This window comes from Chlorocebus sabaeus, chromosome 2, assembly GCF_047675955.1.
Source record: "Chlorocebus sabaeus isolate Y175 chromosome 2, mChlSab1.0.hap1, whole genome shotgun sequence".
NCBI lineage: Eukaryota > Metazoa > Chordata > Mammalia > Primates > Cercopithecidae > Chlorocebus > Chlorocebus sabaeus.
In genome coordinates this window covers 95,777,705-95,791,096 of record NC_132905.1, presented here as the reverse complement: position 1 = coordinate 95,791,096, position 13,392 = coordinate 95,777,705, and the positions used below count along the sequence as shown (strand labels likewise).

Below are 13,392 nucleotides of genomic sequence, written 5' to 3'. Positions count from 1 at the left end.
CTTGACTGGAACCTTCTGTCTTGCTTAGACTTCGTCACTTTTGCTTTTGAAGCCTCTGAGTGTTTGATCAGTCTGTGTCTGACACTGCACTTCTCTCTCTTGATCTGGGGGATGGTAATCTTGATTGCAAAAGTTCTCCATTTATTTGGCCTTTCATCCCTCTCCATGAAAGAGAATGCTTTCTCTTATTAGCGATTGGTACTGCAAATACTTTTATTGCTCTTTATAGTTTTGTGGTGGGATTTTCATTTACCAACAGCAGGGCACTTCGGAGGAATGAACAGAAAACGAAGCATCTGTTTTCTTTTTCATGCTTACTTTTTTTTTTTTTTCCAGCCAGTGAAGTTAATTTGTTTCTTAGTTCCTTCTTATTGCCTTCATGATTGTGTCTGTTTCTTGTTTTTCTTTTTTGCTGGAATTTTTCCAGAACAAAATTAACTCCGTTTCCTCTTTCATGAAAGAATGTCGTGCTTCTTGTTCCTGGGGCGCGGCGTGTGGTTATTCTGGCAGGGTAACACAGAGCGCATCCTGGGGAGGTCCTTGCGTTCCCTATTTTGCAAAAAGGAACCGATTTTTGTTGTGTGTGAATCTTCCAGGTAGTGGTGACCCTGGGTGACCCAAACGTGACCACACCGTCGAGCTCAGTTGGCTTGACCAACATCACCGTGACCCCCATCACCACTGCAGCCGGGACTCAGTTTACCAATCTCCAACCGGTGGCCGTGGGACACCTTACCACTCCCGAACGCCAGTTACAGCTGGACAACTCAATCCTGACTGTGACCTTTGATACCGTCAGCGGCTCGGCCATGTTGCACAACCGCCAAAATGATGTCCAGATCCACCCCCAGCCGGAAGCCTCGAACCCACAGTCTGTGGCCCACTTCATCAATCTGACCACCCTGGTCAACTCCATCACGCCCCTGGGGAGCCAGCTCAGTGACCAGCACCCGCTTACGTGGCGGGCAGTGCCCCAGACTGATGTCCTGCCACCCCCACAGCCACAGGCACCCCCACAGCAGGCGGCCCAGCCCCAGGTGCAGGCAGAGCAGCAGCAGCAGATGTACAGCTACTGAGCTGCGTTCCGGGAAACTTGGGGCAAGAACTGCAGAGGGATGTTTGGGATTTGTTTAGATTTGTTTGCTGGATACCAAACAAAAAGTCATACATTGCAATGTAAGGTTGACTTAGCTTTGCAGAATATCTCCAGATCCCCCGCCAGCAACCATTACAGTCTGTCAGCTTAACTCTAGAAGTGACCTCTGGCAGGCAAGAGTTTTAAACTGGATGGGGTTCCACACTATGCCTTACCAAGGCAGTAAGTCCTGGGCTGGGGCCCCATCTGCCTCCCCTTACAGAACCAGTGTTCACCTGACACAGGGTTTGGGGAAGTGAAGCTGAGAGAGAAGCAGGATTGTAAGAGGCAGGAGGTGAGTGATTAGGAACACCAATGGTTTTTTCTTTTAGAGCTTGGTTCCTGAGAACACAGACAGTATTCACAGGGGCAGCAGGGAACATTTTCTCCTCGCTTCTGGATTTTTTTTTTTTTTTTTTTTTTTTGCAAGCGAGCAGATTCTCTTTGAACTAGGAGTCGGTTCTTATACAACTATGGGCTGAAACCACATGTGAGGTGTGCTGAGCCGCATGTGATCTTGCAACCTTCGAGATCATCAAGGTCATCGTGGACAAGGGGTCACGTGAGGTCACTGACTCCAGCTCAAAAGGCATCTTAGTCATATCCGTGAATTGATTTCCAATAGAGTTTTAACTTTATTTCAAACATTATGTGTTCAAGGCTGTTATGGCCAACATTGTGTTTTAGTTTTCTGTTAACATGATAAAGTCGTGTGCACTGTAGGACCATCGGTCCGTGTCCACCCCTCACAGCTGCCCAGATGCAGAGGGTCACGCGGCTGTGAGAAGTGAGCCTCCCTGTGGCCGCCAGCGGCTCCTCCGGGTTGTCTCAGGATTCTCTGCAATCCTAATGTGTCCATTCTGGCTGAAGCCCAGCCAGTAGCCCCCCAAGTGGAAGAAATGGGGAAATTCATATTTTCCTTCTGTTTAAACTTCAATCCCAAAGGTTGCTGTATTTCATGACCAGTTTTCTATAAAAATATTGAGAGAGTTTGGCTTTTTACAGTGGAAGTGTAGGTATTTCGGAACCACAGAGAAAATGCTCTTTCCTGCCAGGTGGTAATGAAAGCAGAGAGGCTAGTTCACTAATAGAAGCATTAATTGCCCCTAAAACAATGTGCGGTTAACAGCCAGGTCTGTGTGTGCGGGGACACGTGCTGTCATGTCTGTGTACCAGTTTCAGGGCAGGGGCCAGGGTTGGGGGAGGCACCCAGCCCTCCTGCCCATCACAAGAAACACTGAGAGGTGTGGGGAGAAGTGTGCTCTTAACTTTCCTGGTACTCTGTTGAACACTGGCCACAGTGAGAGGACAAACCTGCCTTAATGTATCCTGCTTTGCCAGTTATCCCAGATCCTGTACTCACTGGGAGTCCATCTTGAGGAAACACTGGCATGGCTGAATAATTGCTGAAGAGCAGTCCTAATGTTGCCAGCAGAGCAAAGGATGGTTGTTTTTCAAAACGCAGCTTTCTCAGCACCTCACTCCACTCCAAACCGGACTTTCGATAGGGCTGGAATTTGTTTTGTGCAATATATGCCTTCGTGAACTAAGGAAAGTTCATCCCCAGGCAGCACGCAGGAGGGTCTGCGGGGCTCACCACCTCACCTCACCCACCATCACTCACGCCCAGCTCTCACCTCTTAGTTGAATGAATAGTGGGAGATCATTTGACTTTTAATTTATGAGAATTATTTTATGTTATTTATGTATATAATTAACTGTTTTATACATAATAGTTGCATCAAATGAACTCGGGCTTGGGGTGATATTGTCTCCATTCTCCAGATACAAGTGCTGCAGGCATCCATGGAATCAGCAGGAGACCAGGGCTCCTAAGATATATTTTTAAAAATCAGTATCGATTTCTTTTTGCCTTTGCAGAATCTGAAGGGCAAATGACCTCGCAGAGACTCCCCCAATGGGCCTTGGGCTCATGACGAACCACCCACTAGCATTGATCTTTTATTCCTCTTCTCTATAAAATAAAGGCCTTGGAAATCACAATTTTATTTTTTTAAAGTTGTTTTAGTGCCTAGAGTAAGACCGCATCAAATGTTTTTAAAGAACCTAATTTAGATTGTGTGGTACATACCACTGCTTATCTCAATACACAGACACCTCATACTTCTTGTTATAAGTGAGAACTCTAAAGAAAAATCCAACTCCCAAGTTTTCTGTAAACATGTGGTCTTAATAGGGTCACTGTCTGAGGCAAAGTGGGTTGTCTTAAAGCAATTGCTACGACTTTGCATAAAAAACTAGATAGCAAAATACAACCACCACGTGCCACCCAGCCAGAAGAGTCCTCAGCTGTACGCGGTTTTGCGTATCGATCGTGACAGGAAGTATTTCGTTTTTTTAACTGATCCAAGGTGCACAGATGTATTCATAAAGGAAGACATTAGATCCAGCCATTGTGGCCAGCAGGCTCTGTGGACCCATCTCAGTGGAGAATTTGTTTTGGACCCGTGGCTCCGTGCATCTGTGGACTCGAGTCCCATCCGCTGGTGTGAGTCTTGCAAGGAGGCCACAGGTACAGCTGCTCCCTGTGAATCCGGTCTCTGGGTTAAGGGGCCCGGGCCTCTGCAATGCTCTAGTGTGTAACGTGTTCTCAGGAAAACGTTCTGTGCCAAGTGCCGCCTCGCTGTGTCTGGCATGGGACTGCGCTGAAGGGTCCGGCATGGAAGGCAGACCCTCCTGTACCTCTATCATTCCCATTTGCAGCATCCAAAGGCGGAAGGCTCATGGCTTCCCTGCTAGAGGTGGCATCCTGGGCCTTCCCATTGGAGTTTGAAAGGCATTAAGACTGTTTGGAGATGTTGGGTGTATTTCGTGTCACATCCATTTGTATGATGATGAATAAAAGGTGCTGTGACCCGTGTTTTCAATGGCTGGCCTTCTGCTCCCACTGCCTGTTAGGAAAGGTGGCGTAGTTAGTATGCTTTGAGAATGCTCGCAATTTCTGCTGTCAGCCACATCTTGATTCCTCTCAGGTCCAGAACTCATAAAATGTTTGAATAATTTGAAATGTTCCCATAGATACTAAGGTATCAGAAGCTTTCACAGAGATTGCCAAAAAAAAAAAGGCAACAAAGAGGGTACATGTAGCATTTTTTTGTAAAGCTTAGATCACCAAAAAGATCAATAGCTAGAGAGAAGCGAATACTTCAGCAGGCATTTCTTTGGGCAGATGGTCTGGAATGACCCCTTATCTTATTGGTCTTTTGATCAAATATTAAATGTATTCTAATTTGCTTTTTTTTTGAGAGAGAGTCTCGCTCTGTCGCCCAAGCTGGAGTGCAGTGGCACAGTCCTGGCTCACTGCAAGCTCCGCCTCCTGGGTTCACACCATTCTCCTGCCCCAGCCTCCCGAGTAGCTGGGACTACAGGCGCCCGCCACCGCGCCCGGCTCAATTTTTGTATTTTTAGTAGGGACGGGGTTTCACCACGGTCTCGATCTCCTGACCTTGTGATCCGCCCGCCTCGGCCTCCCAAAGTGCTGGGATTACAGGCTTTTTTTTTGAGGCTGGAATGCAGTGTGAGATCTCAGCTCACTGCAGCCTCCACCTCCCAGATTCCTGTGATTCTCCTGCCTCAGTCTCCCAAGTAGCTGAGATTACAGGTGCCTACCTACCACCACGCCTGGCTAATGTTTGTATTTTTAGTAGAGATGGGGTTACACCACGTTGGCCAGGCTGGTTTTAAACTCCTGGCCTCAAATGATCCACCCACCTCAGCCTCCCAAAGTGCTGGGATTATAGGTGTGAGCCACTGTGCTCGGCCTGCTAGGTCATTTTAAAGTTAGGAAGCACCTTACATATCCAGTCTTCTGAGGATTTGACCTATGAGAGCAGCACGCCTTGGATACTTATGTTGTATTTTAGATAGCATCTGGCAGCAATGAATTCTCCTGCCAGGAAGTAGGATTCACTCATTTCACGTTTGGCCAATTGTGAGCACGTCCTTGTGTGCCAGACCTGTGTGGTTCTCATTGCACACAAAGGCAGACTGAACCTTTCAAAACACTCTGCAGGGAGAAACGGTGATGTTAGCATGCACATTCAATTCATCAGTGCCCCCATGTTTGTTTCTGGAGTGCAAATTGCCGCCTAGTGATTTGCTCCGCTAAGAGTCATGCAATATGGTGGAAAACTAACGAGGACACAGTCTGAATATGGCCTTTTCACAAGCGTTAGACACAAGCTCCCGTAGAGAGGGGAAGAGAGCAGGCCACTGACTTCTTCCCCATCAGGTTGTACAACTGGTGTTGAGTGTATCCTCACAGGGGTCCTTGTTCTGGCATGACAAGGATAAGTGACCTTGCCTACATGGTGGTGCAATCATCAAAATCATCTGGAAGTGGCCCTGGGTTGCCCGGACAAAGCTGGCTGGGGCCTCCCCTCCCATCTGGGCCTTGCTTCCAGTGGAGCTGAGAGCTTCCCTTCCCTTAGCCAGGGAATGTAACTCCCCTGAGCCCAGGGTTCCCAAGTGCAGGCAGCTGGCATTCTGTGTCCTGGAAGCATAGCAGCCACACCCAGACTGCCTTGGAGCCAAGTAGCCTGTTTTTTCCCCACTGACAGGCTTGCCTTCTATGTGTTTTATAAAGAGGGAGACCGTGGGGAAGGCACCCTTCGTTGGGATGTAGAACCACCACCTGTCTAGAGACACACCACTGCCCAGCACACCTCTGGGTAGAGGGAGGACCAGACCCAAGACTTCACTCCTGCCAATATAGCCTGTTCCCCGAGTGAGACGTTCAGTTCCTCCTGAACACTGCTGCATCTGTGAGAAACAAACTCACCCGTCCAAACCCGAAGAACGGACTCAGGGACCTGGAGAATAGCAGAAGTGAGACTTCTAATTACGGTCTTGCAAGATTCGTTGTCTGATGAGTAGGCACACCCAGTGCAGTTTCAACAAGCAATTTATCCCCTAGTGTGCAGGTCCCTCCCCCAAGTTCCTCACAGGTTGAGCTCTATGGGCTCACAATCTTCCCGGACATCACCTATTAGTTGCTGGGCAGGGGTTTTAGGTGTCTTTTTAGGGTTGTCCTACTGCATTTTGTTGCAGCCCACAATGCACTGCAATCCTAGTCAGCTCAGGGGCTCTTCAAGCATTTGACTTATGATCTAAGTAGCTGGGCAGGCTGATAAGAATAGACAAAATGAGTTATTTTACAGGCAAGTAAACTTTCATCTTAGACTAAATTTGATTTGGGTGAGGGCAATGAAGGGGGAGTGGAGAAAGGGGGAAGGGAGGCTGGCAAGCAGGCATTGACAATTCAAGCAGGGGCCTAGTGTATCCTGTTTCTTCTGCAGTTTGCTGACCTAAGCCGATTCAAGGCAATTTGTCTTAGAAATAGATCACTGCATACATTACTTCCTTCACGTCACCGCACTTGCATCACAATTTGGGGCTTGACCTGACCACCAGCTGTTTCCTTCTCTCGAGTTTTAGTCACAAAATCTTATAAGCAAGGTAATGAAGGAAAGAGGCGCCTGTCTCCATGTTGTAGGAAACAGCCTCTAGAAACCCAGAGACTGCCCTTGCTGCTTATCTAAAACCGCCTGGAAGAGGCATGCTGGTCGCAGGAGAATCCTATGTGTCCTTTGTGTTTTGCTATTTTTTCTGTGAATTAAAGCGTATGATTCTTCTCTACCTGCGAGTCTCATAGGATTCAAGCTCAACACATCCAGCTCATAGAGTTCACACACCCTTTCCCCGGCCCGGCCTCAAACCTGGCCCTTCCCCACTGACCCTATGCTCAGCCAACAGCCCTGTCATCACTAAACACACAAGCTCAGAGCCCAGCTTCATCCTGGACTCGCCCTGCTTCCCACCCTGACATCCAAGTGTTTGCAAAAATGTCCAGGTTTTAAGACCAGGTGTGGTGCCTCACATCTGTAATTCTAACATTTTGGATGCCAAAGCAGGAGAATCGCTTGAGGTCAGGAGTTCAAAACCAGTCTTGAACAACATAGTGAGACCCTCTCTCTTACAGGAAAAAGAAAATGTCCATGTTTCACCATGTCCTCCGCTATTCCCCAACTCTGGGTTTCCAGCTGACACCTCCTAAGTGCCTGTCAGCTTCCACTCTTGTCCCAGGAAGTCTATTCTCCATGCCGTGGCCTCAGGAACTTGAAGGTGTACATTCTACAGTGTGGCCCACACACCAAGCCTAGCGTCCTCCCTTGGATCCTGAGAGCTCTCTGAATACCCATAGATCCTTTCTGCAGCCTCCAGGTCTGTAGGGCCTGGCCCTGCTTCCTGCCAGCCAGTCTTCTTTCTCACCCCCACCCACCCCTCACCAGGGTCTTGCATCTGCCATTCATACTGTATGGAGGGGCTCACACAGGGAATTCAGTTCTCCGATCTGAACATTTCTGCTTCTGACCTGCATGGGTAGGAACTAGACTTAACTCTTCTGCTTGAACCAGCTAAAAAGCCCAGACATGGCCAGGCGTGGTGGCTCATGCCTGTAATCCCAACACTTTGGGAGGCTGAGGTGGGCAGGTAACTTGAGGTCAGGAGTTCCAGACCAGCCTAGCCAACATGGGGAAACCCCATCTCTATTAAAAATACAAAAATTAGCCGGGTATGGTGGTGCACACCAGTAATCTCAGCTACTTGGGAGGCTGAGAGAGGAGTATCACTTGAACCTGGGAGATGGAGGTTGTAGTGACCCGAGATCACCCCACTGCACTCCAGCCTGTGTGAAAAGAGACTTCATCTCAAACAAAATCATAAAATAAAATGTATAATAATATTAGCACTGAGGCCAGGAGGAGAGGCAATGGAAGTATTCTGTGTAAGATTCTTATGTTCTATGTGAAGTGGCAGACTCATTTGAAGGTGGGTTACAATAAGTTAACGTTGGGTGCTAGAAACTCTAAAGCAATAGCTATCACAGAGCAAAGTTATAACTAATGAGCCAACAGAGGTGATACATGAAATGCTCAATTAATGCAAAAGAAAGCAGCAAAAGAGGAAGAGAGGAAAAGAAGAATAAAGAACAGATGGACCAACAGAAAACAAACAGCAAGATGGGGGATTTAAATCCACTGTATCAATAGCTTTCAACAAAATGATCCGAACACCCTAATTGACCAGCAGGGATTGTCAGATTGGAATTAAAAACTAGGAGCAGCAGCAAGACTACAGTCTATGGCTTGTATGAGAAACTCACTTTAAAATAGAATTATCTGCTCTGGAATTGACACTCCTCCTAGCTGCTCCCAACTCACAGGGGAGGCCCAGTCACCTACAGGGGCCAGGACCTATAGGTCCTACCATGCGTGTGGGCTGGACATCACTGCTGAACAGTACTGAAGACCACCCCAGACTCTACAAGGTGGGTCATATTATCCTCCTCACTTTACACACGAGAAAAGTCATGAAGTCTGATAACTTGCTCCAGGCCACACTGTTGGAAAGTTGCAAAGTTAGAATCTTACACCCATACCTGCCTGATCCCAAACCTGCACTCTTGTTCCTCCTGTGACACGGCCTGAGTCTTCAAAAGGAATATAGTTGAACCATACACAATCATTGCTTCTGTAGGTCAAAAATTGCCAAACATTAGTTATTGCATGTGGTTCAATCTGATGCGATTGAGCCATATGACTTTATTATTTTTGCCAATTTAGTTTTCTAAATGTTTGAATTCTCAGAGTCCAGTATTTAAGTGCCGTTGAATTTTGTAAAGTGATGAGTGACTTAGTGATGAGTCATGAATCGTCTGCCCTGAGTAAAAGTCCCTAGGGTTAATTAGAAAAGGTGAATATATTTATATCATATAATGCTTATATATCATAAACATTATATGATATGTTTATGGCTGAATATTTTAATTTTTTATTTTAGGTTTTCTTGGACTGGAATCAGTAAGTGTAAAGTTGACCTTATGTTTCAGAGCTATTAGACATGGTAGGCAAAGTAATTAAAATTTTTTTGAAATAATAGACTCACAGCAAATTGCCCAGTACAGGGGAAATCCCATGAACTCTTTTCCCAGCTTCCTCTAATGGAAGCAATTTACATACTCTTAGTACAATTAGCAAAGCCAGGATATTGACACTGGTTCACTACTATGACTACTACAATCACTGAACTGGTCTGCAGACTTCATTCAGATTTCCCCAGTTTTTACACACACTCATTTTTGTGTGTGTAGTTTTTTTTTTTTTTTTTTTTTTTTGAGACAGTCTTGCTCTGTCGCCCAGAGTAGAGTGCAATGGTGCAATCTTAACTCTCTGCAATCTCCACCTCCCAGGCTCAAATGATCCTCCAGTCTCAGTCTCCCAAGTAGCTGGGACTACAGGCACACACCACCACACCTGCCTAATTTTTGTATTTTCTGTAGATGGACAGGGTTTCGCCATGTTGCCCAACCTGGTCTTTTAACTCCTAAGTTCAAGTGATCTGTCCACTTTGGCCTCCCAAAGTACTGGGATTACAGGAGTGAGCCACTGTGCCCAGCCACATGTAATTTTATCCCATGTATAAATCAGTGGAACCACCACAATTAAGTTACAGAACTGATCTATTTCTTTGAAGGAATGCCTTCAAGTTACCCCTATGCAATTGTACCCATTGCTCCCCCTCATTCCCTAGCCTCCCTGACCCCTCTCATTCCTTACCCTCCCCCATCACTCCTCATTCCTTAGCCTCTCCCATCCCTCCCCCATTCCCTAGCCTCACTGATCCCTCCCCCATTCCCTAGCCTCAATCACCATCTGCTCTCTACCTCTATAATTGTCATTTCAAGAATGTTACATAAAATGAAATAATACATTCCATAACTTTAAGAAATATGGTATACTTGTCTATCAAGGTATTATTCTTTACATGTTAACCATTTTTTTTTTTTTTTTTTTTTTTTGAGACAGAGTCTCACGCTGTTGCCCAAGCCGGAGTGCAGTGGCACAATCCTGGCTTACAACCTCCACCTTCTGGGTTCAAGCGATTCTCCTGCCTCAGCCTCCCGAGTAGCTAGGATTACAAGCGCATGCCACCACACCGGCTGATTTGTGTATTTTCAGTAGAGACTGGGTCTCACCACATTGGCTAGCCTGGTCTCGAACTTCTGACCTCAGGTGATCTGCCTGCCTTCAACTACCAAAACCATGATTTTTAAATGGAAACTTTTATTGAGATAGCAGATCACATAAAATCAACTTTTACTGAGATAACAGATTCATATAGTTATCAAAAATCATTGAGAGATCTCTTATACTTTGTCTGGTTTCCCCCAGCGGTAACACTTTGAAAAACCATTGTACTAGATCACAGTTAGAATTGACTTTGATACAATCCACTAGTCTTATTCAGATTTCATTTATACCCTGTGTGTTTATTAGATTCTATACAATGCTGGTGTATCATTGTGTTGGTCTGTGTATCTGCCCCACGTCAAGATACCAAGTATGTCACTTTTTGAGATTGGTTTTTCCTTTTCGCTTTTGAGACAGAGTCTCCCTCTGTCACCCAGGCTGGAGTGCAGTGGCTCAATCTCAGCTCACTGCAACTTCTGCCTCCCGGGTTCAAGCGATTCTCCTGCCTCAGCCTCCTGAGTAGCTGGGATTACAGGGGTGCACCACCACGCCGAGATAATTTTTGTTTTTAGTAGAGATGGGGTTTCACCGTGTTGGCCAGGGTGGTCTTGATCTTCTGACCTTGTGCATGGTACCCTAGAGATGCTCCCAAGTTGCTAGGTGTGTCAATAGTTCATTCCTTTTCCTTACTGAGGCCATTATGTGGATACACTATGGTTTATTTAGGCATTCACCCACTGAAGGACAATTTTGGTTGTTTCCAGTTTGCAGCTATTCTGAATCAAAGTTGCTATGAATATTTGAGTATTTTTGTGTACATAAGTTTTCATTTCTCCGGAATAAATGCCCAGAAGATTACTAAAGATCAGTGTATAGGTTTCTGGGGAATAATTGTGGAACTGCCCTATAACCAATGTTAAATCATTTCAAATGTGGTATTTTCCATGTAACTAGTATTGTGCAGTACAGAGGTTGTACAAATTATTCATGCTGTATTCTAAGAGAAAAATTTAACAATTCAGATCATAGTTTGGGGAGATAAGAAAAAGAATTTGCCCAGTTCGGATGAACCATGGGGAGAAAAGGCTCCCAACATCTTTTAACCATGTTTTTTCTGGGTCTAGGTGTTGTTGGAAGACATACTTCCTTAGCCACCAAAGCTTTGAAGCTTCAAACCAATAGCTGAATGTGTTCCATCCAGTTGGAATTATCACTTGAAATTTTCAAGTCTTCATGAGACTCGAAAACCCTCATCTCCAATGATTCACTTATTAATAAGATCACTAATGAATTCTTCAACTTCGTTCATTAAGTTATATTTGTTGTCCCTTTTCAGCAAATGGTAAAACATGATCATTCAAGCCTTTGAATTCTCCATGCTACCTTAATGATTAATGGAATGTTACTGTCCAGTAGAAAATGGTTCTTTATGACAAGTGATCTTTATTATGCTCGATGATTACATAATGGAAATAGCAAATTAAAAAGGCATTTATCTGACATAATTACGTAAGTCTTACGTCTAAAATTGTAGTACATTCTGATGCCCCCTGGGTACATGTTGGCATTTAAATATAGAAGCTAGTGGTGTATTATTGTGCCTTATTTGGTTTTAAACTATCATATTCCCTGGACTGTCCCCCCCACATCCCAACCATTCCTATATAACCTTCTACTGCCCAACTTGGGACGGTCTACTAGAGAGCCTTGATGGATAAAATAAAAAACAGTGGAAACTCCCAGTAAATACCACAGTGAAAAAAAATACCCATGTCACATGCTCTAAGTATCTTAGTATCCCAAGCTAGGATCTTTTCTTACTGCAGTTGGTTGTCTACTTGGTAGATTGGACATTGATTTGTTTAGTGCTTTAGAAACAGAGCTACAATGTGTTCCTAGATTTTCAGTTATTATGTAGGTCTTGAAAGCATCAGTAAAAATATGAAATTGAAAAGAATTCTATTTAAATATCCAGCTCATCAGTTTAGGATAAGACGAGGAATAGCCTGATGTGCGATAATCAGTCATTCTACTAACATCGGCTCAGTCGCTCCCTGAAATAATTGTTATCTCATTATTAGATGATTTAGGTTTCCCAATAAAAGGACAGAATTCATTGTCAGTAAAACTGAATCATTCATTACTATTGCTTGAGGGAGAGTCTCATGTCACTCAGACTGGAGTGCAGTGGTGCGATCACAGCTCACTGCAGCCTCAACTTCCTGGATTCAGGTGATTCTCTTACCTCAGCTTCCCGAGTAGCTCGGACTATAGGTGTGTGCCACCATGCCCAGATAATTTTTTTTCGGTATTTTTTTTTTTGTAGAGACAAGGTTTCACCATGTAGCCCAGACTAGTCACTAATCCCAGGACTCAAGCAATCCGCCTGCTTCCGCCTCCCAAAACGCTGAGATGACAGGCATGAACCACCACACCCGGCCTCCGTAAAACATCATTACAAAATATTGTCTGAAAATCTGTAATTTGATGTTTATGGAACTGGGTTTCTTTTGTTTTTGCATCACTGTCCATACTTTGGGAGAAATTGGGAATTTTGAGAGGCTGCCAGGCCCTTACTCAGGCCGAATAATTCCTTTAAGGAGAACAAGAGCGTGGATGGTGCACACTAGGCTGAAATGCATGGGCCCTAATGAAGAGCATCCCTCCAAGGTTCAGTGGAAAGTTCCTGAAACAACCAGCAAGCAAGCATATGTGCCACCAAACAGCCTTTTTTTTTTTTTTGGAGACGGAGTTTTGCTCTGTTACCCAGGCTGGAGTGCATGGCGCGATCTTAGCTCACTGCAAGCTCCACCTCCCAGGTTCAAGCAATTCTCTTGCCTCAGCCTCCCGAGTAGTTGGGATTACAGGCGCCCAACACCACGCCTGTCTAATTTTGTATTTTTAGTAGAGATGGGGTTTCTCCATGTTGGTTAGGCTGGTCTCAAACTCCTGACATCAGGTTATCCGCCCACCTTGGCCTCCCAAAGTGCTGGAATTACAAGTGTGAGGCACTGCCCCCAGCTTGTATTTGTTAAAAGCTAATAGCCACATTTTCTTAATCCAGTCTGTCACTGATGGACATTTGGGTTGATTCCAAGTCTTTGCTATTGTGAATAGTGCTACAATAAACATACGTGTGCATGTGTCTTTATAGCAGCATGATTTATAATCCTTTGGGTATACACCCAGTAATGGGATGGTTGG

General features: G+C 45.2%; 1 protein-coding gene and 1 pseudogene across 5 annotated transcripts in view; both read left to right on the top strand.

The window, feature by feature from the left end:
* Positions 1-4,018, top strand: part of PRDM15 (PR/SET domain 15) — a 74,980-nt gene extending 70,962 nt beyond the window's left edge. For all 5 annotated transcript variants that reach the window (XM_007968809.3, XM_007968819.3, XM_037984846.2 and 2 more), the window contains one exon: positions 597-4,018. In XM_007968809.3, coding sequence (XP_007967000.3) covers positions 597-1,076 — 480 coding nt within the window. In that variant the 3' untranslated portion in view covers positions 1,077-4,018. The remainder of the gene's footprint in view (positions 1-596) is intronic.
* On the top strand, positions 1,303-4,018 carry LOC119619407 (uncharacterized; annotated as a pseudogene).
* Positions 4,019-13,392: the final 9,374 nt, after the last annotated feature.